At 44.0% G+C, this 26,491-nt stretch overlaps 1 protein-coding gene across 1 annotated transcript in view; it reads left to right on the forward strand.

Moving 5' to 3' along the window:
• The first annotated feature begins 7,776 nt into the window (after positions 1-7,776).
• Positions 7,777-26,491, forward strand: part of FAM3D (FAM3 metabolism regulating signaling molecule D) — a 45,216-nt gene continuing 26,501 nt past the window's right edge. Inside the window, exons 1-4 of the mRNA XM_083158002.1 lie at positions 7,777-7,849; positions 13,901-14,008; positions 18,576-18,599; positions 19,526-19,649. Coding sequence (XP_083014128.1) covers positions 7,837-7,849; positions 13,901-14,008; positions 18,576-18,599; positions 19,526-19,649 — 269 coding nt within the window. The 5' untranslated portion in view covers positions 7,777-7,836. The remainder of the gene's footprint in view (positions 7,850-13,900; positions 14,009-18,575; positions 18,600-19,525; positions 19,650-26,491) is intronic.

The raw sequence follows: 26,491 nt of genomic DNA on the forward strand, positions 1-26,491 counted from the left end.
ATATATATACATATATATATATATCTATATATATATATATATATATATCTATATATATATATATAGATATATATATATATATATATAGATATATATATATATATATATATATATATATAAGGGAAAGAGAGAGTTTCAGAGTACGCTAACAGCGCATACAAAAAAATTGATAAAAAGATGATATTTAATAAAAAATGTAATACAATTGATGAATAATTTGCAGTAATTTTAGATTTCCAAACAGTATAGCGATTCCAATGCGTTTCGCCACCAGAATGACTTCATCAGGGGCGAGAGAAGTTGTTTGTAACAGATACAATTATGCTGTAATTTATAATACAACAGTGTAAGTTTCAACACAAGGAAAAAATTTGCTGTTAGCGCACTCTGAAACTCTCTCTTTCCCTAAACTCTAAAACCCTTGGATCTCAGCTAACAGGGGATCCCTCAGAGGTGTTGCTATTGTTTTATTGAGCGCGGTTGGGGTCCTTTTTGTCTATATATATATATATATATATATACACAGCTGGTAATTCACGGATGCACTCACCAGGACTTCAATAAAAGCTTTTTATTTCTCACATAGGTCACAGCGACAGCTTCAGGTCATTTGTCAATGTTTAGACCGCACCATAGGCGGCCTTTGTCAAGACACCACTGATATCGCTACCAGGGCTTGCTCGCTGGTAGCGATATCGGTTGTGTCTTGACAAAGTTCGCCTATGGCGCGGTCAAAGCGTTGACAAATGATCTGAAGCTGTCGCTGTGACCTATGTGAGAAATAAAAAGCTTTTATTGAAGTCCTGGTGAGTGCATCCGTGAATTACCTGCTGTATATGTTTTTGGCTTATTAAGCCATTGGATGGACACCCTAGGCCAGGCATGCCCAAAGTCAGGCCCGGGGGCCAATTGCGGCCCGTGCTGTCATTTCAAGTGGCCGGCAGCCTCAAGCTGGAAGCGGCCAGAGCATCAGCTGTGGGAAGCACAGCACAGGACACTAAAGGTGGGGCCCCGGCGAGCGCACCCTTACCTTACTGTCTGCTGCAGTGAGGAGGTGCCGGCCACCAGTCAGATGTGTTTGGCGTCCTACCCATGCTGCTGCAATCGTATATCACCCTACTCCACAATCACAGTGACAGCAGTGTTTGGGGAGGGGGGCAGCAAGGGGGAAGCTTGCTCCCGTAACATGCAGAGCGGAGGAAGCATCTCCTGTCCTTGCAGTGCCTGCTTTGCCTCTCTGTCCTCTGGCTCACACAAGGGGCTGGGAAACATACAGAGAAGGGAGGGGGCAGAGTGGGGGACATACAGTGAAGGAGGGTCAGGCTGGGAAACATACAGTGAATGGGGCAAAGTGGTGGCTACATAGGGAATGGGCGTCATACCATGAATAGGAGTCATACAGTAAAGGAGGGTCAGGCTTGGGGACATACAATGAATGGAGGCACTGATGGACATCAAGAGAAGGGTGGCAGGCTGGGAGACAGAGCGAATGGGTGCAGAGTGGGGAGCATACAGTGAATAGGGGACATACAGTGAAGGAGGGGCAGGCTGGGGGACATACAGTGAAGGAGGGGCAGGCTTGGGGACATACAGTGAAGGAGGGGCAGGCTGGGGACATACAGTAAATGGGGCAGAGTGGGGGACCATTCTGATGTGATTAATGATTCAGAATGATAAGAATGTCAGGCTGAATGGTCGGCCCCAACACATTTACACTTCACCAAATCTGGCCCTCGCCGCAAAAAGTTTGGACACCCCTGCCCTAGGCAGTTGCTGTTAATAGGAGGAGTGTGCCAACCCACTTAACTGGTACATACAGATAAGGCAGGTCCCATCTTGGCAGGGGATGGTGATGGTGACGCCAGCCGCCATCCCCCGCCAGCGCCATCTGCATAGCGAGAAGGGGACGCGCGCGCAAGAGAGGCGCACGCGTCCCCTTCCGACTGCGCTTCCAGCCGCTCCCCCGGGTCACCGCCGGCTTGTCGGTGGTAAACCGGGGTCCCCGCCGCCTGCCCGCACCCCCCCCCAACCCTGTCCGTCTCCCTGAGGCGGAGACGGACAGGGTTCCCGTCGCCCCGCCGATGGAGATTGAGACGCGCGTGCGCGTGAGACGCGCACGCGTCTCAGTCAGATGGTTAGGCAGGCTGCTGGCGGATCGCCAGCGCTGATGTTCTGGCGATTCGCCAGCAAGGAAGAGGCCTGCTCCATCTGTATATATAGATGTGTAATGCCCTGAGGAAAATGCAGTAGCATTGAAACGTTGGCAATCAGGCTGAGGTGTCCTGTCGTTATTTCCCGAGTGCCGCCAGTATCTGCTGTTTATATATATATATATATATATATATATATATATATATATATATATATATATATATCTCAGTCTATGTGAATTATTAAGTTCTTGAGTCACCACTTTCTGGCTTTATACATAATAAATTATAACATTGCTCTGTATATCAGTGTAATTTTGCCTGTCCCACTTGTCACGTTGAAGATCATGAACAGCCACATGTACATATATTATTAGCATCAGAGTCACACCCAGGCCTGTACTATAGTGTGTCTCTCACCCTTTAACCTAGAAATCCTTTCTATAGCCGGGAAAATATTGCGGCCATTTACAATGTGGATGGATTTGCTATTTATTTGCAGTAGTAGAGTATTGGATGCGGTTCGGTCTCTTAGAAGACTTGGCTGAGTGATGATTCCGGCCAGCTGTGGACTGCAGAACATTATCTTATTTACATACGGCAATTACTGACATTGTACTGTATTCTCACAATGCTAGCGTCCTGGTTGGCTTCCTGGAGGGGTGGCTGACAATGACTCCTAATCAGCTTAGTTGGAGGTTTATTCCGGGATATCACAGTAATTACCTTAATGGTGTAATGGTATGTGTATATGTATATATATATATATATATATATATATATATATATATATATATATATATATATATATATATATATACAAACTCCAATGGAAAAACTGGCACTTGAGAGGCAATCAGATGAACAGACCAAAGGTATGTATTTTGTCAAGTTTTCAGGGAATTAAACTCCGTCTTCAGGACATATACTTACAGGCTGTAGGTTTATGTCCTGAAGATGGGGTTTGATTCCCAGAAAGCTTGACAAAATACATACCTTTGGTCTGTTCATCTGATTGCCTCTCGTGCCAGTTTTCCATTGGAGTTTGTATTCATTCTTTATGGGCACTGGGTACTGTTGTATTTTACTGATGAGTGCCGGCAGGCTTGGAAGTGTATATATATATCCGTGGTATCCGTGTCCCCTCGCGGTCTTCACAGGTATCCGCGTCCCCTCGCAGGGCTCGCTGCACTCGCCACGCTTCGGGCTCGGTGGCTCGCTGCGCTCGCCACACTTTCTATTCTCAACTCCACGCGGATAGTGGGGGTATGAAAAGGTCGTAGGACGCGTAGCGCCGCCCCTCACGGGCTCGCTGCGCTCGCCACGCTTCTGGTTGGCGTTGATAGTGGTTGTGGTACAGTGTGAAAAATGACATTTGGGGTGCATTTTACATGATTTCAACTCATGTCCATAATTTCAGTGAAAAATGACATTGCATCGCATGAGATCACATGCGATCTCATGCGATCGCATGCAATGCGATTTTTCTTTTTGGGCACCGGGGACTGTTGTATTTTACTGGTGAGTGCCGGCAGGCTTGGAAGTGTATATATATATATATATATATATATATATATATATATATATATATATATATATATATATTATCATATTTGATTTTTAAAGGAATGGTAGCTGATAAAAAAATATGGTACTTGTGTAGTGATACTATCGCATGCCATATGTAGTGGCATGCGATGGCATGCGATGTGATTTTAACGGGTTTTTATGCATTTTTTATAAAAGTCGCATCGCATCGCATGAGATCGCATGAGATCGCATGAGATCGCATGTGATCTCATGCGATGCGATGTCATTTTTCACTAAAATTATGGACATGAGTTGATATCATGTAAAATGCACCCCAAATGTCATTTTTCACCCTGTACCACCCCCACTATCAATGCCAACCCGAAGCATGGCGAGCGCAGCGAGCCCGCGAGGGGCGGCGGTACGCATCCTACGAGCTTTTCATACCCCCACTATCCACGTCGGCGTGGAGTTGAGAATAGAAAGTGTGGCGAGCGCAGCGAGCCACCGAGCCTGAAGCGTGGCGAGCGCAGCGAGCCCCGCGAGGGGACGCGGATACTTTCACGGGTATCCATGTCCCCTCGCGGGCTTCACAGGTATCCGTGTCCCCTCGCGGGCTTCACAGGTATCCGTGTCCCCTCGCGGGCTTCACAGGTATCCGCGTCCCCTCGCCACGCTTCGGGCTCGGTGGCTCGCTGCGCTCTCCACACTTTCTATTCTCAACTCTACGCCGACGTGGATAGTGGGGGTATGAAAAGGTCGTAGGACGCGTACCGCCGCCCCTCGCGGGCTCGCTGCGCTCGCCACGCTTCGGGTTGGCGTTGATAGTGGGGGTGGTACAGTGTGAAAAATGACATTTGGGGTGCATTTTACATGATTTCAACTCATGTCCATAATTTCAGTGAAAAATGACATCGCATCGATGCGATTTTTCCCTGTACTATGCCCATCGTGGGAGCCGTGATACTACACAAGTACCAAAAATATTTCTATTGGTACAAACTTATGCTGGGTACACCGCAGAACGATCATGATCGTGAGCAGATCGTGAGACGATCTTACGATGGTCGCACGATCTGTTGGAGCACATGATTTGCTCGCGATCTGAACCCAGTTAAAGGGGTCATTTTCAAAACCTGACTGCAGCAGGTAGGTCCAAAACGACCACTGGGGACGCGCATCGGATTGGAATCTAAAACATGCCAAAACGTGCCCAATTTACATACAATTAGTCGAGATTGTATCGAAATTGGGGGAATTGAGGCCAAATCGTTCCGGTGTGTACCCAGCATTGAGGAGTTCATTCTTGTTTGCTCAGTAAGCAGTGAAAATTGCTGCTAATCGAGCACTGAAACGTCGCCCCGCCAAACGCATGCCGCCGCCTCCAAATCCCCTCTGTACCATGCGTCCGTTAGAAGGAAAAATCATCGATGGTCGCCAACCATTGAATGATTTCTCCTGGCTTCGGAAATAAAAGTCAGTCTCAACTGAGTTTCCCGTGGGTGAACACTGTTTCCGCCCCTGTCTGTCCCCAGCCCTCCTTTCCCACAATGAACGGCCCAGCGAGTGTGCAACTCGACAAAGCCGTTTGTTGCTGGGGTGTGCACATGCGCAAATAAGCTCTTGTGCAAGCACAGACCCCCAACATCATGGTGCGCCCCCCCTGTAATTTTCTCCTCGATCAGACCCTGGGTATAATACTATAGTTGATAACTGCCAAAGACCCAGGGATTCAAAAGTAGGGAGATTTGGGGAGGTAACGGGTAATGGCTAGAAAGGCAAAGGATGCTGGGACTATTTTCTGGCTGTTGCCTATTCAGCCAATGTGAATCCATACCCAGTTGGAATGGCCTTGGTGTCTTAGGAGAGCTGCTCTGCCTGAGATGGCATAGGGCTGCTCGGAGGTCAGATGGTACGAGCGATGTGCCTCCAATATTTATGCGTATTACATGACCAGTGGGCATCTCTGTGCTAAGTCATTAGAATATGTTTTTGAAAGCTGAACGAAGCTGTATATGAAAATGGTACATAGCAGAATCAGGCCTGGTGCCAGATGTACCAAAGCCTGCTTGGGCGCTTGGTCTTTGGCAAACATAGAAGAAAGGAGTCTGATCCCCAACCAATAATCTCAACCTCTATCGAGGTTCCAACTCTAGACAAAGCGATGGAGTTCCAGAGCAAACCCTGCAGGCAGATTACAGAGTTGATTAGGAATGCCCTGGCCACCATTCTGAGCTGATCTTTGCAGTATTCCAAGTTGGATTGTGGAACATTTCTTCTGCAATTGTATTGAGTAGTGTTGAGAAAACTCTTATCACACTGACCTATGTCATCAAATTGACATTATTCGGTTGGTCACTAAGAGAATATGTAATATGTCATGAAATTGTGTCTATGACCCATGGACATGCATTGTGCACAGAATGATTGCCTATTGTATTACTGCACAAACCCATTACACAGGCTCCAATCTTACTGCTGAGCTCTACACTATAAGAACGTAGCATGTAGCTTGTCACCAACCTGCCCGAGGTACATGGTCTGGAACTGTTAACATGACACCCCTACTGCGCTAGGCAATGTAAACAGAGCCATCAGCATAAGGAGAATAAGCATGGTGAGATGGGAAGAAAGGAAAAAGAACATGGCAGTGACAGAAGAAACAGGTTGAAGCATAGGGGAAGATGGGAAGAACAAGTAAAAACAGGGTAAGATGGGGGGGGGGAGGGGATGATGTGGGAAATTAACAGTAGTAACAGTGGAAGAGAGCAGAGCACTGACTTTCAACTTTTTTTCAAATTCGTGCACACCAAACAAGTTTTTTAAATTGCCAGGGTTCACCATCAGACCCCACAGGAAAAAAACACATTGGCCCCCACAGGAAAAAACGGTACTTATATGTTAGTTGGGCGACCACTATAGTTAGTAAATCCATACGGCGTGAAGTCGATTATATATAGTGTGGCGAGCGCAGCGAGCCACCGAGCCCGAAGTGTGGCGAGCGCAGTGAGCCCCACGAGGGGACGCGGAAAACTAAGCAAATAGCTTAGTGGGCGCCCAACTAACATATAAGTACCGAAAAAACAAACAAACCCACATGTCTCTAATAGAACAAACAAGAAAACACATTGATCCCCCAAATGGACACAGTACAGTCTGTGCCAGGCTTATCTGCTTGCAGAACACAAGAGAGACCTTATAAGAATGCCAATTGTTTTTAGTGTGTAGTGCCCCAGGGGGTATTGTTAAAAATGTCCTCATGTGAACGCCATACTGTATGTCACTGCCTATCTGCCATTACAGTATGTTCTCCTTGGGATTAACTGGGGACAGTATAACAATAGCTCTAAACCTAGCTCCATGTGACTCATCTTTCCTAAATCTGATTCATGTTCTATTCAGTATCTGGGCAGCTTCATAAGCAACAAACCTTTGAACTGGCACACAGGGCATTGGGACTGACACCATAGTTATGAGTGAGGTAGCAACAACAGCCACCAATAACCAATGATGATTAATGGATGACAAAAAGAGGAGGGGCCTGCAGCCAGATCTGGACCCACAGGCAGAAAGGAGCGGTCTCATATATCCAGGATACAGAGACAGGACCGGAGCAGAAAGAGACCAGTGAATAACAGTTAAACTGGTGGTGATGGCTGGGTACTGTTGTAGACATCTCTAGCTCTGGTGGCACACTTAAGAACAGCTCAAGGCACACTAGTATGCCAAGGCCCAGCGGTTGAAAACAAACTGGATCAGAGGAAGAGGAAAGACAGAAAATCTATGTACACTAGTGAGCCGTCTGACCAATGATGGGTCCTAATTACTAGTGTGTGTATAGTGTAATGTATGTATGTGCACAAAATGGGCTTATTCACTTAAATGAAACAACTGGGGTGAGAGAACTGCATTGCTTGCTTGCACAGACCACTGGGGTGTGTGACATGTGTATATCTCATACTTGCCTACTTTTAGTGTCTCCTCTCCAGGAGAAGCCCGGAGAGGAGACTGTCTGCATCTGATGTCTCAGAAAGCGTATCTGTTAATGTGAAACGTCTGACCATACAACCTAATGTAAGCTTTTGCTATTACTGTCTTTCAGGGACACCCATAATTAGAAAATCCATATTGGATCCTCCTTATCTGCTGGAGAAATATGAGGTGGACAGGTAAGATTCCCAACTGAATGAGCACACAGATAGGCTCATACGTCCTGGGCAGAAGGCTCAATTAAAAGCTCTCCTCACTATATATATATATTAAGTATCGATTATTGTGTCAACTAAAAATATACATAAAGATCACTCCATTTCTCAATCCAAAGCATAAGATAGAGAAAATAAATGAATATAATAGAAAACATGTTTTTTCTGCTCCAAAAATGTGAGAATGAGCGGGTTCGATTTTACTCAAATTGACTCGGATTCAGATTTAACCGATTGGCTGTCAGCTGTCATGTGTTTTGGAAAGCCAATAAGATCCTGCTTTGAGATCCGAGTAAATGCGAGTAAAACCGAAGCCGCTCATCTCTATTCAAAATCATAATCAAACCCATGACCCCTACCGAGGAACCCTAATCTCTCTACTATGAGATAGTTTAAAAAACAATGCAATTCAATGTGATACACAGGGCCGTAATAAATCTCTGGTGGATTAAGTCAGGGGTCCCCCCCCCCCCCCCCATACAATAGGGTGATTCTCCTGCGATTTGGTCACTTTTCACACGATTGTGGTAAAAAATCACATGAAAAGCTTCAAAATTACATGTGAATGACATCTGGTCCACCAATGCAATGCGCGGTCCCGTGTGCATGCAGATGATACTTTTTAGTATATTAGTGCAATGTTCTCTAAATCTCTCCTTCATTGTTCTAGCAGTGCCACCTAAATTCTGTAGGCCACAGGGACATTGAAGGAAATACATTTTTTACAGGTGATACATCTTGTGCTATTACATTTATAGCATCAACAATAGGTAACTGAGATATAATATCTAATTATTAACAGTTCTACTTTTCTTATTTTTCAACATACTGGGAGACTGTTGACATAAATAGACTGATGATTCTAGGAAACAATGACTGTAGGTGCAGTTCTTACAGCTGAGTTCAGAATACCATATTCCTTTAGTATGTTAAAATTAGATTTTTTGTTATATTTGGAGACATATACTGTACATGTACATTCTTACTTTTTGGAATCAGAAGGCTGGAGTGATCTGTTTTCTGTGTTTTCAAAAAAGCCTCTTCAAAAATATCCTCTTTTGTTTGTTCTGTACCGTAGAACAATGACATCTAAGTGCTTACTGAGCCAACAAGAATCAGGTTCATACTGTGTATCCGGTTTAGTCTATTTATTGACTTTAAGGCATGTTCTTTAGCCAAGGTCTATAATGGGCACTATTGTAATGAAATAAATTGTTAGTATCCACTTTTTTGCTATTGTTGTTACTAACAATAGAATTGCCACCTGAAAGGAAAGTAAGACCAGAAATTCAACAACGTTAAACCTGAAAAAGAGATGCTAAGTTTATAATTAAATGTTAGTGCTAATATAACACATTCCAGAGCTAGGTGTTCCCCACCTTCCCAATTAATAAACATGTCATCTATATAATGGCCATAGTACACCAGATTCACTCCAAATCAGCCTACACAAATATATTTGGATTAAAATAGGCCCATAAATACATTGGCATAACTTGGAATGGATATAGTGCCCATGGCCATACCCATCAACTGTAAAAATAAATTATCATCAAGGGCGAGATGGAATAGAGTGTGATTTTTAGACCTGTGTGATTTTTTGGATAAAAAACAGGCACAATTGCACATTTACCACAAATCGCACATGTAATAGTGTGCAATTTGCTATAAAAATCGCACTTTTGCAGTGACCAAAATATTGCACTACGTAAATCGAATCCAGATGTTTTCTCATTGAAAACATCAAAATAACAAATATTGATTTGAAAAAACATAACCAAAAAAAATTACAAGAAAAATAGACACTACCCCCCCCCCCCCCTATATTTGTGAAACCAGGACTGTCTCAAAGAGTGTCGATGCTGATTATGTTTGGGGGGGAGGAGGGGGGGGGCTCACACCATTTTTCTTTATTTACAAAAAAACGCACACTCCCATTACTAAAAAAAATCACACCTTTACTAAAAAAATGCCTAATCAATTTACTAAAAAAATCACCAGTAATCACAAGTAATTTATGACTTGGTATTAAAATTCGTACATTATTACATGTGTGATTTTTGGCCAAAAATAACATGTGACGTGCTGTTTGGTATGATTTTTTTTTAGCTGTCGCACCCTATTGCATCTCTTTTCAAAAGTGAAATAATTTTGATTTAAAATAACATTTATGGAATTCAATATAAACTCTCAGTGATCTACTGACATCTCTTCTTTACCAAATAAAAAATATTTCACATCTTCTAAACTTCTATCATGAGAAATACTGTACTTGTATACAAGGCGTATACAGTGGTGCTTAACAGAAAGTGAACCCTTCAGAATTTTCAATTATTTTGCTGAAATTTGGAAAATCTACCAACAGAGTAAAAGCTGTTTATATGAAAGAATGTTTCAGGACTAATCAACAATTACCAGAAACATTTAGATGCAGTTATTGCAACTAAAAGCACTGAACACTGAAATGTCCCCCCAAAAGTAGTTGACGCCACCCCACGATCAACGCGAACCCGAAGCGTGGCGAGCGCAGCGAGCCCGCGAGGGGCGGCGGTACGCGTCCTCCGACCTTTTCATACCCCCACTATCCACGTCGGCGTGGAGTTGAGAATAGAATAGTGTGGCGAGCGCAGCGAGCCACCGAGCCCGAAGCGTGGCTTCACAGGTAAACGCGTCCCTTCGCGGGCTTCACAGGTATCCGCGTCCCCTCGCGGGGCTCGCTGCGCTCGCTACGCTTCGGGCTCGGTGGCTCGCTGCGCTCGCCACACTATTCTATTCTCAACTCCACGCCGACGTGGATAGTGGGGGTATGAAAAGGTCGGAGGACGCGTACCGCCACCCCTCGCCACGCTTCGGGTTCGCGTTGATCGTGGGGTGGCGTCAATTACTTTTGGGGGGACATTTCACTGTTAAGGGGTGTTTTTTAGGGTTTTCTGGCCCATTTACCATTGTTCCCTATGATGATTTGGGTAAATTGAGCCATTTAACATTGATTCCTATGGGAAATCGGGGGCATCGCGGCTAAATTGAGGCATTTAACATTGTTCCCTATGGGGAAATCGGGGGCATCGCGTCTGGACCATTTAAGCTTTTTTTAGCCGCATACGACGCGACCGACGCGATATTGACTTTTTTCAATGCATTTCAATGGGAAAATCGGGGGCATCGCGTCGGTTGCGTCGCAGACCACTAAAAATGACACCCGATGCCCGCGATTGTGGCCGTGCTAGGAAACAAGTACCGATCGTTTTCCTCAATAAAAAAATGAACATGTCTAATTTTTTTGCCTCATTTGTTTTTATTTTGTTCTCTTTATCTACCTTTAGGACTGAGATAGTTTTAGTCCAAATTTCGCAGAAATATAGAAAAATGTTTAAGGGGTCATAAACTTTCAAGCACCGATGTATGTCCGGAGCAAGGACACCAAAGTTAGGAATCCCCTTAATATCTTTCAGAGTGTTAAAAGTATGCAGTCCTGGATGTTTGGTCTCTAAGAGGTTACATATCTCTGCAAAAAACAAAAATCTAAAACCTGTGATAGATTTAATGTGAGGGACCCAATCCCTGAAGTTATAGATCTCCCAAGTGGTGCAACTAAAGTTTTTTTGAATTGTAGGAAAATAGGTGGTCCAGGATAAGATATATATATAAAAAAAGAAATATTTTGTTCAGTTATTACTTCCTTTCAGACAGCATCTTCCAAAACATTATTTAAGAGAGGACTGATACTTCTTTGTAGGATCTTTTTAACGTTTGATATAAAAGGAGATATCTAATAGTTGTCTCTGTACTTAGGCCCTTATTCAGATCTGATCGCAGTACAACTTTGTTCTCAAAATGGGAAAAACCATCTGCACTGCAGGGGGGTGGCAGATGTAACATGTGCAGAGAGAGTTAGATTTGGGGGAGTTATTTTGTTTCTGTGCAGGGTAAATACTGGCTGATTTTTTTACACTGAAATCTAGATTTCAGTTTCAACACACTCCACCCAAAGCATTTCTAGAATGCTTTTCTGTGAGAATTACTATGCAGGGCCAATGTGGAGGTAAAAATGTTTCACCTCACCATTAGAGGTGGTGGAACTCAGTTCCACCCCGTTCCCCCTCACTTTAACCCTGCCTATAATTTTTATACTTAATTTTGCCATATTCCGGATTATTTAAATATTATTATTTTATATTTTCACTTTTTTCTGTGCGGAGCTGAAAGTTTTTAGCATATAGTAGTAGCACATCTTATTATGTTTAGATTTAGGGTGTGCAGTTCAATCCACCCCTAATCTTCCAACTTATTCTGTAAAAGTGACATTATAGGCCTAATTCAGAATCGAACACAACCGCCGACAGGGCTGCCATCACAATTTGTGGGGCCCAGGACTGACAAAGGGTAAAAGTGACATTATAGGCCTAATTCAGAATCGGACACAACCACCGACAGGGCTGCCATCTAAAATTATGGGGCCCAGGACTGACAAAATGAGCAGGGCCCCCATAGGGGAAAGGTGGGGCGCATAGGTGGGCGGAGCTGTGGATAATGTACTGTAGCTGAAGCTACAGCGGGAGCATAGCATGTTTGTTCTGTATGAGTTCCACCGCTGAATTGTGCTTGTTTTAGAATATGTTCCATATATATGTAGCTGTCCGCATATAGTTACATCATGGCTGCAGCTAGTCGGTGTGCACTGGAAGCCTGATACAACTACAACAAAGATGCCATCCAACTCAAGTACCTAAAGCCCCACCTTTTATATACATAAATGCCTATCACCCCATCCACCCCTTATATGCCTTATACCTATTACCCCCCCCCCATCCCTTATATACACGAATACCTATCATTCAATTCCAAACACACTTCTTATATACTTTATAATACATAAAATACCTATATCACACCTTATACGTACTTCCTTGGATCCAGGTCTGGAAGCACATTCTACAAAGCTGCAGAAGGGTGAATCCGGGGGAATTACTGCTGGTTTACAGTACGTAGCGGCGCCTGTTGGGCTTGGTGAAGTGACCCCCTCCCTGCACTGTGAACAGCCGCAGAGTGCGGTCTCCCTGCTGGGAGGAGGAGGCAGTGCTTCTCCCTAGCTCCCGGAGAAGAAGCAGAGAAGGAATTGGCTGCTGCTGTCTGCAGAGAGGTGCGGCGAGTCCTAGTGACTGCCGTCACTATCTTAAAGAGATAGCGGTGTTGCTGCAAGTATAATGCCTACAACGCTGCCATCCGTGCTTCTTTCCTGTTGGGGCCCGGGACTAATTTACCCTCAGACCCCCCCTGATGGCGGCCTAAGTCACACTGCACACGTCCATAGTCCATGCACACACAGTTGTGACTTAGACACACGGTGCGAGATGTGCTAAGTCTCCTCCACACCCTAGTGGAGTATGAAATACCGCCTGTTTTTTTTTGGGGGGGGGGGAAACGTGAAAAACTTATGAGGACCTTTTGACTCTCGACTTTCCCATTGTCAACCTTATAAATCTGACAACCTTATGGCCGGTCGATATATTTCATGCGTCGGCCTAAGCCCTGTCTACATGTTTCACCCTGTCGACCTAGTGACTGTATCCCCACCAAACTACAGTGGATATCATTTTTTCTTCGCTTTGCATCTTTATAGGGGTTACCCCACTGACGTCCACCTGTAGATCAGCAGCCACCAATTGTGTGCACTTTGTTTGAGTTCAATTATTTTTGTCACAATCCCTGGGCGGTAACTGGGAGGTGATAGGAAGGTGGCTAAGCATATACATGAAGGCGGGCCATCTTATGTGCGTTTTATGGGAGTGTAGAGCAGAAGAGTCGCTGTCATGGTTGCACGAGTTTCAATGGTGGGATTGATGGTTGTGTCTGAGGACACACCTAGTGGTATCTCAGTTTCTAAAGTCCAACTCAAAATGCTGGAAGACAGCTTATAATAGTTGTCATTCTGTTTCGCTGAATGTTTCCTGCTTAGCTTACTTCCCAGAAACACACCGCCTGTATTTCACCTCATCATTTCTGTCTTGTGCACAGGTGTAATAAGGATCTTCGTGGTCGCTATCACCATGCTGTCGATATGGTATTTTGCAGAAACAATTTTCGATGTAAAATGGGAATCAAAGAGTCTAAGAGTTCTGTTTGGTAAGTAAGACAAGGCCTCTGGTGGAGTAACAGGTGAAATAAGGGGTTGGGTATGATATCCTGGTTCTCAGCATGCCGACATTCAAAATCCTGACTGTTCCCGGAGACTATCTAGCCCCACTGCTCCCTCAGCTGAACTCTAACTGTCCCTTAATGAAGCCTAACAATAACTGTCCTCACCTGTAGCCTAACCATAACTGTCCTCACCTGTAGCCTAACCATAACTGTCCTCACCTGTAGCCTAACCATAACTGTCCTCACCTGTAGCCTAACCATAACTGTCCTCACCTGTATCTATTGCTAACCTTCCCCTCCCGCAGTCTAACGATAACTGTCCCCACCTGTATCCTATTCATAACTATCCTACCCTGTAGCCTAATGCTAACCTTCTCCTCCTGCAGCCTAACCCTGACTGTCCCCTCCCACAGTCTAACGATAACTGTCCCCACCTGTAGCCTGTCCATAACTGTCCTCACCTGTAGCCTATTGCTAACCTTCTCCTCTTGCAGCCAAACCCTGACTGTCCCCTCCCACAGTCTAACGATAACTGTCCCCACCTGTAGCCTATCCATAACTGTCCTCACCTGTAGCCTATTGCTAACCATCTCCTCTTGCAGCCTAAACCTGACTGTCCCCTCCCACAGCCTAAACATAACTGTCCTCACCTGTAGCCTAACCATAACTGTACTCACCTGTAGCCTATCGCTAACCTTCTCCTCCTGCAGCCTAACCCTGACTGTCCCCTCCCACAGCCTAAACATAACTGTCCTCACCTGTAGTCTAACCATAACTGTCCTCACCTGTAGCCTAACCATAACTGTCCTCACCTGTAGCCTAATTCTTAACCTTCTCCTCCTGCAGCCTAGCCCATTTTGTCCCTGCCTGCATCCTAACTGTAACCCACCCCTCACGCACCCCAATACTATTTGTCCCATCCCACAGCCTAACCATCCTTAGTGTCTAGCCCTAACCCATTACTCATACAGCTTAAACCTAACCCTCACCTCTCGCTTCCTAACTCATCCCTAACCATCCCCTTCCACAGCCTAACCCTAACCATTCCCGCAAAGAAAAACATATAGTGCAGATGCACACTCCCTATTACTAAACAATAATAGAGGTTCTTGGTTAATTGGCCAAGAAATATTTGCCTACCAACCAGCTTCACAGTGACCTCATTTCTGGTGGGTCCCTAATACTAAGTTTGAATCTAGTTGAAAAAGGCCGGCATAAGCCAGTCACCCCAGGGAAGCACACAAGTGAAAAACTAAGCTATAAGTGTATTAATTAGAAAGAAGAAGCTACAGTTAAAAAGTGTAGTGCTAGAAAGTATATTAGTGAAAAATAAATAGTGCTAAATTAATGTTAGGGTGTGCCACCCCGAAAGCAACTCAGCCACACCAACCCAAGGGGAGCCGCGCCCCAAATCCATCCCCAAGACTAGCAATTAGTGTCAATTTTTAGGTCTTACCTTCATTGTGCCTTCAGTTTGAAGTCTGTGGCTACTAGGGACCAAGCTGGTAAAATAATATTCAAATCACGTGGGTGGGGTGCTACTCTAAGTTGAAGGAGTCCAATCTTCAGGTGTACGGTGTACACATTAGGGTTCTGTGCCCCAGATTCAAACTTGGTATTAGGGACCCACCAGAAATGAGGTCACCATGAAGCTGGTTGGTGGGCAAATATTTCTTGGCCAATTAATATACCAAGAACCTCTATTATTGATTATTATTATGGAGTGTGCATCTGCACCATATGTTTTTATTTGCAGAACTACAAGTCCCAGCATGATAGCACCTCATTTATATAGGGTATGCTTTCTAAGATCCCCCCCCCCCCCCATACCCTAACCATTCCCACCTGCAGCCTAATCCTAACCACCCCCTCCTGTAGTCTAACCCTGATGTTCCCTCCAGCGACAACCAGTGGCGTAACTATTATTCAAGCTCCCCCCGCCGCACATTTTGGCAGCGCCACCCCCTCCCTTTACCCCCACCTTACCCCCCCTTACCCCTCCGCCCCCAGCCCCCCCATTTAAACCTCTGCCGGTTCCTGCCGCTGTGCCGCATCAGTCTGCGGTCCCGGCTGGGTCTCCCTGCTCTCCTCGGTCCTGCTAATGAAAACTGACACTTATAAAATGGCTGCCCCCGTACAGCAGACCGTTTTTAAGGATGCTAGAGGAGGCGCAGGCCTCCTCTAGCATCCTCAAAAACAGTCTGCAGTACGGGGGCAGCCATTTTCTAAGTGTCAGTTTTCATTAGCAGGAGCCGGGAGAGCAGGGAGAGCTGGGACTGCAGACTGATGTGGCACAGCGGCAGGTACCAGTGGTGGCATTAAGTGGAGGCAGTGGGTAACGATAGCCCCGCAGCCCCCCCGGCGCCCTCACTTACTAAGTGCCTCCCGCCACCGCGGGGGCTATGGGGCTCTAGTTACGCCACTGGCGACAACCCTAACTGACCCTAATTTAAAATGGATTAATGAGTGAATGGATAAGATATTTAGTAGTGTCTTATGTGAGATGGGGTCGTATTTTGGATATGTTTTATAGATGCATGTAACATGATTTGGAGACCGATTGAATGTGGGGAACAAAGGACAGTTCAGAGTCGAGGATGACCCCTAGGCAACATTTATGGAGATATCAGGATGGTAACTGTCCTTGGCCGGTGGGAATATAAGTAATTCCGTTTTGGAAATATTACGTTTGAGGTGGCGAGAAGACATCCAGGATGAGATTATGCACAGAAGTCTTAAGGATTAGTGTTCTATCTGATTAATAACCTTTCAGACACACTCCAAAATCCCAGGTTTTTGCACATGAATGTGCAGCAACCTGGAATTTTGTTATGTCTAAAAGGCATAACCCGGGATTGTGTTCCCGGGTCCCCGACCCTGCAATTCACCTGAGTCTTTCTTCCCGGGTTGGTAACATGAGTAAAGGGCTTGATTCAGCAAGGCTCACTAAGCAGTGGTAGTTCACTGCTTAGCGATCCCTGAAACGCCGCCCGTCACCTGGCCGAACGTCCACCCTACCCCCCGCCTCTGTACCATGCAAGGGGATGTTCACGAGCACATCCCTTCGCATGTGGCCGAAGGGGAGAGAAATAACTTGGTGTTTTGATTGTTGGTATTTTGATGTTATTTCTATTGTCATGTTCTGTAACTGTCAGTAGTTGTCCTTGGTAAACCTCTGCATTACCACCAGTCCCCACCTGCTGTTTATAGCATTGCCCATGCTTTACTGTTAACATTACCCATGCCATATCCTTCCTCTGTGGTCATGTTATTTCTGAAAGAGGGGGGGACTGGACTGCACACCATATTTTTAAACATAGTGAGAGGTGCTACCAAGTTAAGGCTTCTAGTACCATACAGGAAAAAAGAACAATACTGATGCACAGTCTAGGTGCTAAGAACACTGATAGTAAAAATAATTTTGATAACTCTTACAATTAACATGTTATTTCTGTCCAGTGGGTGACCTCAGTCCAGTTTCTATATTATTACCCTTGTGTTCATCCACTCAAGCTAATATTTAGCAATTATATAAGCCCCTATTGTTCCGAGTATAAGACATGGCGGCATCCTAAATACAGATGAGTTTGTCATACTCTTGGGGAACAGACTAGTTGTAGGCAGAAAAGCTTGCTAGTGTTACTCTAGGGGTGAGGTGTTTTATAACACTCTGACATCTCCCACTCAAATAGTATAATTGTTCAATTTCAAATACATTGGTATAAGACATGGCGGCATCCTAAATACAGATGAGTTTGTCATACTCTTGGGGAACAGACTAGTTGTAGGCAGAAAAGCTTGCTAGTGTTACTCTAGGGGTGAGGTGTTTTATAACACTCTGACATCTCCCACTCAAATAGTAATTATCTATTATTTAATTATTAACAATTTCTTTAAAGCGCTTTACAGAGAATATTTGAACATTCACATCAGTCCCTGTCCCAGTGGAGCTTACAATCTATAGTCCCTACCACATGTACATGCACACTTATTCATTCTAGGGGTTCTTTTTTTTGTTAGGAGCCAAATAACCCGGAGTACCCGGAGTAAACCCACGCAAGTACAGGGAGAATGTGTTTTTGTGCCGTTTATCAAACAGAGGCAGACTGTGTAATAAATCAGAAGTCACCTGTAGAATGTGGGAGGGTAGGCATATGTAGTAACAATAAAATGGAATAATCAGCTACTTGACTGTATTATTGTCAGTCTGGACTATGATTTTTCCATGTTATTATTGCTGGTAGGTACTTTACTTATTGATCTCTTTAAACCTTGACTCATTAGGCACAAAAATCCTTAAATTTCCCAAAAGAAGATTCTGTAAGTCAGCAAAACTTACTGGAATGTGGTTTCCATAGTGGAAGATTGGCCACCTTTGCACTTTTACAGGTGATTGCAAAAGCAAATGAGTGAGAAGCTGGTATGCAGAGCAGGTTTTACCTGGTGAAAGGGGTCTTGTTTGGTCTGTATAACTGCATGTTTCATAGGTGAAAGTTTACTTGTCCTTTAAGACATTTTAATTAATTTATGAATGTGTTCTCTTACCATGCAGATACCAGGGAAGCAGCTGCGCCAGGTATGTAATGTACCTTTATTACGCTTTATAAACTTATTACCATTTATTCATTCATTCATTCATTCATTCAAAAATTATATGACAAGAGCGGACAACTAAACCTAAAATCTAAATTGTCTAATACAATCAGAAATATATATATATAATTGTTCAATTTCAAATACATTGGTGCAATGTGAAATAGATTCCATTTGCTATTCTACTGACTCAAAGCTGTTAACGTGTTATCTTGTATCAGTTATTTCAACCAGACAACTAAGGGCCTGATTCAGCACTAACACCGAATCATTGCCCATACCGATTCCTGACTTTCAGGAATCTGCTGAGACGTCCATCTCCGTTCTGTGCATGTGTAGAAAGGCTCCTGATTGATTGCAGAACAGCTACCCTATTGCCTCTGTCTCTGGGGTGTTTCCAGAAATGGGTCCGAATTGCCCCTGTTTCCTGGAAGTGGCAAGGCCAGGCTCTGTATCCCAGGACACACACTTCTTGGCATGCAAGGTGCCCTGTGATGGTCAGCCAGAGTAAGCTGCAGGAAACATCACGACCAGCGGTCTCCCTGTTGACCCCAGGCTGTGACCTCTGTCACCATGAAATGTGCACAGTGCTTAGAATCCACAATTATTGTATCAGAAATAAATCTGTCATATCTGGATATATTCGCTATGGATAATGCACTCTTTGTAAACATTTGCAGGTTCCGTCCACATGGGACCCTATAAATCCATCTGCAGTGTATTGTGGATTTTTTAAATATACTATTGTTCTTTGCTTTGCCCTCAATGCTGAATCGGACACCTGAGTCTGCACAGTTCCAACAGCTCACACAAGGTTCAATCAGATCCTCCCCGTAAGCACTGATATAAATTATACAGCGTTTGCTTAAAAAAATCATGACTTTGTTCCGCATTTCTCTTTTCTCTTAGTCATGACAAAGAAGCGCATCAAGTGTGGGAATGAGAGAGAATGTCCGGACAATTACTTTGCCTTTAAAATGATAAGTGGCGCAGCCAATGTGGTCGGCCCTTCCATTTGTTTTGAGGACAGAATGTAAGTGCAATGTCGACGCGCATAGAAGTTCTTCTGTGCTAGTGCCTTTGGAGGTTATTCTGATCGGTGCGGCCAAACGTGCGTACGTTCCATTTTAACGTACGCTCTCCGTACGCGGCCGTTGGGGTTAAGTCCACCCACAAATCAGCCGCATACGTACGGCCAGAAACAACGCCTAAGGGGAGTGGCGTACAATTGAGCGTACGCCAACGTACACGGACGGACCAGCCCTTAGACTCCGACAACTGGCGTACAACAGAGCGTACGCCACCGTTTACGGACGTCTCTCGTCCGTCTTCCCGCCGACTTCTTGCGGCTATCTGAGCGTACGCCAGCTTGTACGGACGGGTCCCTATTGTTTTCAATAGAAAACTCAGCTTATGTCACCGCTCGTGAGAGTGAGCGTACGTCCGTGCACGCTGGCATACCCTTCACATATATGGACCTGCAAATCTTGCCTTTCAACTAGAATTCTGACAATTAATTAATTATTCTAATTGTTATTCAATTATTGTTTTCTATTAACTCAATTGAAGATTGTGTGCAAAATAGTGGGCATGGGCTTAAAACATTGCTGAAACATCCTTTGTAGGTGTTAGATGTGGTTTATGTTATTGTATCATAAATACAAAACCTATGTTTGTATTAGAGTGAACACGTTGACACATGTCGACTTGTGTAGATTGAGTGTGCTACTGTGTAAAGTCTATGAAAGCACGTAGTGAATGTGTATAACTGTTTAACAAATACCTACCTTAGCATATATAAGCAGGTCTTAAAAAGATTCTTACCTTAAATGAAACAAACCTTTAAATGTAGAGAAGTATAGAAAGATAAGCTTCCAATGTGTTTGAGTGCTGTGTGTGGCTTGCAGGTAGTGAAATCATGGTTTGGACTTAATAGACTGCAGCATTGCTTATTACATTCAGGTGTATGTGTTTGAGTAGTAATCAGCGTTAATTAGCAAACTCAGGCGCACGCTGGCATGCGGTATCTGTAGGGGTGGTCTGAGCTGGCGGTTGGCGGCCGCCTGTTTGGTGTCCGAAATGAACGGTGCTTTAGCCGATCGTGCGGTAGTAGCACCGTTCATTTTTGGTGCACACCCCCGTGTACGCCCATATTTATGCCCATTTTCCCTCATTATTTCGGCCGCTCCCCTCATCACGCCCCTATGCCGCCCCCAATGCCCATACTCTCGCGTACAGGTTTTTTCGCACGGAGAGACCCGTCCGTAAGCGTTGTGGAGTGTTCGCGCCTGCGCATTGGAGATGGTACGCATGCGCAGATCATTAAAAACCCCGGAACGTACGCGTACGGGCCGGCCGCACCAACCAGAATAAGGCCCAAAGTAACAATATATTACCATGTGGGGTCATACGCAGGTAACTTTCTAATAGCAAAGTTCCTTTGTCTCGCCCTGTGTTTTTATGTTCATCTGACATAGGGTTTAATTCACGTTTGTACGCGATGGCCAATGTTAATGTGTTGTGCGGTGATCTCACTCGCAATGAGGATTTCATAGAAAAGTGGTTGACAGGAAGTAACCACTTGAAGGTGTTAACAGGAAATTACAGGAAGTGGTTGGCAAAACGTATCTATGTGCAAAATATGGCGCCTCCTGGGTTGCTATAAGCCTACCATTAGACTTGATGTTCCTTTGTTTTTACAGATAGGCTACGAAGGCATACACAATTGTGAATGGATTTGCTATGGCTCCGGTGTGCGTCTTTTTACGGACAGTAGCTTCACTTGCTAATATTAGAAGACCTGTACCCTAGAGCAGTGGTCCTCAATCACGGTCCTCAAGGCACACCAACAGTCCAGGTTTATGCACAGGTGACTTAGGCCCTGATTCAGAACTGTTCGCTAGGCTCGCATATGTATGTAACGCCACCCACCCCATGACCGAACACCTGCCCCCTCTGCCACATAAATCCCCTCTCGTACATCGCGGTCTGAATCGGCCCCTTCATTTGTGCCTCAGTCAGCTTGATTGTACCAGGGATAGCCATAAAACCTGGACTGGAGTAAAGGGCCCCACAATTAGGACTATTATCACCCACACTTATAGCCATAGGTAAATCTTACTGGGGTGGGAAAATATAATATAATCACACAGTCTTATTTATCGGACAGTCTTACATAACCCGCAGAATGATCTCCAATTTCATAGATGTATGTACCACCAGGTTGAAACGCGGTGGTGCGTGCCATTCTTCTGTACAAGTACTGTAGAACATCCGGCGACTGTAATATGTACTGATGAGCCATCCCGTTTTTTTTTTATTATATTGCATTCCCAGTGGTTGACGTATGTAATAACATCTGGTATCTGTACATTTTTATAAATGTTTTTTGGCTATGAATAAAAATATATTTGTGGATATAAACATTGTTAACGATACCTTAATGAGAGGATTCTTACGTCTGTTTATGTAAGCATACGTGTAAGCATTCACAGTATCCAGAGGAGGGACATGAGGTGGTTGTGTGCTTATTTCTCCTGTCACCTCTCAAAAGATTTCTGGGAGAAATTTAATAGGATGAGAGATTCAGAAAGTGAGAGATTTGGTAAGAAATCTCCAGTATTTTTTAAAGCGGCAATCATTTACACGGCAAAACCAGTTTGATTTTGCAATGTAAATGATTGCCGCTTTAAAACAAACTGGAGATTTCTTACCAAGGGCCTTATTCTGGTTCACTCCTTCTGTCGAATTCCTCCTTAGATGAAAAAACTATGTGCACTGCAGGTGGGGTAGATGTTACTTGTGCAGAGAGAGTTAGATTTGGGTGGGGTGAGATCTATATTGCAGTGTAAAAATAAAGCAGTCAGTTTTAACCCTGCACAGAAACAAAATAGCTCAGCCAAATCTAATTCTCTCTGCACATTTTACATCTGCCCCCCTGCAGTACACATGGTTTTGTTCATCTAAGAAGGAATTTGCCAGAAGGAGTGAACCAGAATAAGGCCCCAAATGTAAGCCTATTTTATCTTCTATTCCATGAGATGAACCTGTAAATCAACAATAGGACACTATTATTTTGAAAAAAAATACAGATGATAGCACCCATTGTTTTGTATTTATATTTGTTTCTTGCATGTGCATTGAGGATCGGAAGAAACATACATCTATGAAATAGGAGATCATTCTGCTGGTGATGTGAGACTATTCGATATACTGTATAAGAGTGTGATTATATTATATTTCCCACCCCAGTTAGGGGATAACGCATGGTTACATGTACTGTACAGGATAATGAATGCAAGATTTACCTATCTTATAATGTAGGTGATAATAGTCTTAATTGTGGGGCGCTTTACTCTACTTATATTTGCATTGTCATTTTCCAGGGCTGATAAAACCTGGTGGGGTAAACAGTTGCTTCTTTTCTACGCTACATCTCGTATTATTTTCTGTTGCAACCTGGACAGTTGCTGTGCCTTGAGGATAGCCGTTGAGGAACACTGCCCTAGAGAATCGCAAATTCCATTTGTGTACAAACTTGAACCCATAGTTACCAACAATGTTATTTCCTGAATCTCTAGGCCCATTTATCAAATGGTATAACAGTGGCAAATGCAGGATTTTTAGGAGGGTTTTTTCCAAATGTGATCCAAAATCTCCCACTCTGCAGCATATGGGAGTAAGTACAGGAGTCTGGGGGAGCGGTAACAGCCCTGAAAATTGGTCTCTTTATACACTGGATACTGTATGGAATACAGTATTAATATTTAACAGTACATATGGTCTATAGCAGTGTTTTTTAACCACTGTGCCATGGCACACTAGTGTGCCTTGAGCTGTTCTCAAGTGTGCCCCCAGATCTAGAAATGCCCAAACCAGTTTACAGCCACCACCAGTTCAGCTGTTATTTACTGGTCTCTTCTTTTCATGTAAAGGGCCAATGTAATTTATTTTTGTTACCTGTGAGGACCAGTGTGATTGTTTTTTATATGGGTGCCAATAGTTTTTTTTTTTTTCCTGTGGGGATCTCATGGTGTGCCTTGGCAATTTTTTAAATATTATTTAGTGTGCCGCAAGGTAAAAAGGTTGAAAATCACTGGTCTATAGTATAGGCTGTTTTAAACATTTAAATTAAGATAATTGGTCAGGAAAAGGTTAAACATGTAATAAATAAATACACAAACATAATAGAACCAGTACTGCACTTTCTAAGCTCACAATCTCCCACTTCATGGTAAGGCTCCTGTCTCTTCCTCCTGGCAACTGAAGCTGGTAGAAGAAGCTGGTACACTAGGCATGTGCAGCAGCTCTGTTCTGTCCCTTAAGGCCCCCATAGGCCTGAAAGCCATTGGACCCAATCATACAATCTCGAGGGATTGTATGATGGATTGTATGCAGATTGTGTGGACACAATCGTACAATGTATGGTCACGCGGGTTGGAGGATTGGTCCTCTGATCAGATGTGCTGCATCAGTTGATCAGTTTGGATTGGGAACCGATTTCATGTGCTTTTAAGCACATGCAATCGGTTGTTTGACAGCTCATACAACCGGGGTTATTTGAGTGGCAGTTTTTAGGCAGTTTAGGTGTGTACAATTGATTGTGAGACGACTGGTCGTATGCAGAAGCTGGATTGTATAATGGATTGTATGACCGATTGTGAGAACATTGTGTGTCCAAGTACCACCAAGGACTGCCGGGGAGTTGAAGGGAAAGTTTGACACAATCATGATTGTAAGCAGGTCTTTCTGGTGTATGGCCACCTTAACAGTGCAGGATGTGGGGGCAGCTCTATTGATCATAATATATACCAGTGCTAATGTAAGGCACTTGCCAAGAGGAGGGGGGTTTCCAGGCAACCAGAAACCCCCACCCATGTTTGCCTATGTATAACACAGAAAGCTTGGGTACAAACCACTCAGCGCTCTCATACGCGTCTCTCAGGCTTGCAGGCAGGGCTAGTCTAAAATGTGTGTTTACAATATACAGGTACAGTATGGTAGTTCTTACAAACTGTCAAAACTGTCCCATACACCCTTTATCCTTTGTCGTTTGTATCCATTCCGCCCCTTCCATGGCCTGTGTGTTGGATACTGTTGGTATGTGCCGTGATTTTATCTGTACAAGGTACGTTTACCTTTCTAAATATATTTTTCCTCCAGCAGCAGAACAATGAGCTGTCAAGTGAGCTTTTACACCATATTTTCTATTGTTTATGTTGTTCCAGCTATTGCTGCTCACAGACACACAGCAATATCTCTAACGATATCAGTCATTTGTAAAACAAATATAAGTGTATAATAAAATTTCTTGGCATACGTCCATATGTTAGATGTTATCTGTGAGAGTAGCAAATGCAGAAGCACCAGTACTGTAGCAGTGTCTATTACCAGGCGACTATATGGGACATTTACCATACTGCCCTGGGGCTAGGCAACAACAGGCCTGTCTGCAGTTTCACCATCTGACTATGGCCTCCTATCATGCCTGCCAACCACTCTGATAGGCGTCATGTAATTCAGATTTTCAGTGCCCAGATGCTGTGCATTCATGCAGGGAAGTATTCAATGAGAATACTTGGCATGTGCAGCGAATCCTGTTTTGGATTCGCTGCACAGTCGCCGTGTTTTGGAAGGCTGGAGCATTCGCTGCTAGCCCTCTCTGTCACCGTATTCAATGCTGCAGGGGCTCACTGCTCCTGACGGCGATTCTTAACCGAGCTGGGGGATGGCGGTAGGCAGGGAGATGGAAGACTCCCTGCCTGAGCCGGACACTGGGGGAGAAGCACAGCTTCCCCCCGGGAGGGCTGGCAGGGGACTGGGGTAGGGAGCCGCTTGCACTGCTCCCGATCCTGCATATGTAATGATCGGGAGCAGTGTGAAGTGAATATATGAATATCTAATAAGTGGCTCTCGGCTCCCGGCCCCCTGCTGGCTGTTATGTGTAAAAAAAAAATTTAAATAAAAAATTAAATATATATTCATTTGCTGTAAAAAAAAAAAAAATGAATAAAAATAGCATGCACCTTCACATAATAAAATTCCTGATTTTTTTAAATCAAATTAAAAAAAAAAAACGCTTATTTTAAAAGTTCACATTCCAGTTCACCATAAAAAGATGGCGATTGCTACACGGTGACACAGAGCGAAAATCACTTGGAAAGCAATTCGCCATCTGATCATTGAATGCACTCACGGCGAATCACATTGAAAAACCCATTGAAAAAACAAAGAAAATTGTGGAGACTATCAGACGGTGAATTGCCCATCATTCACTGTTCGCCGTCAGCGAATAGTGCAAGTTTAATAGGGTGAATCACTTTTTCAGTAAAAAGATTCACCTGAGAGCACGAAAATAGCACACATTTGCCGTAGAACATGGCGAATCAGCCTTATTGAATACTGCTCAGTATCTATTCATGGAGACAGAGAGGTGGGGGACATGGCCAGCAGTACCCAGAGTGCTGACCATACCTCCAATAGTGACAGGAAAGGAGGCGTGACATGTATTTATTCTTCATGCAGGAAATACATTGCTATGAATAGGATTGTCCCATTTTTGGTGCACAAGAAGACTGCGTAGGACATCTTGTGTGTCTGGACTTACCAGACTGGGCAGGTAGCATGTAACTCTATCCAGTGGCTGCTAAGGGGTTAGGCTTTTTGTGGGAAGGAATTCAATTTGATTGGTGGTTAAATTGTCAGGGGCGTTTTTATTAGCTGGTTATAGTCTACTCTCTGGAAAGTTAATTTCTCTTTCCAGTCAATTGTCTGTTTGTTTTATCTAAAATCTTATTATGAGCGGGCAGGTGGCCCAATGTTTTATTACAGCAGGGGTAGAGGGATTAGCTCTGCCCTTGTGATTAGTATGAGTGG

This window comes from Crinia signifera, chromosome 8 (assembly GCF_055691185.1).
Source record: "Crinia signifera chromosome 8, ASM5569118v1, whole genome shotgun sequence".
Taxonomy (NCBI): Eukaryota; Metazoa; Chordata; class Amphibia; order Anura; family Myobatrachidae; genus Crinia; species Crinia signifera.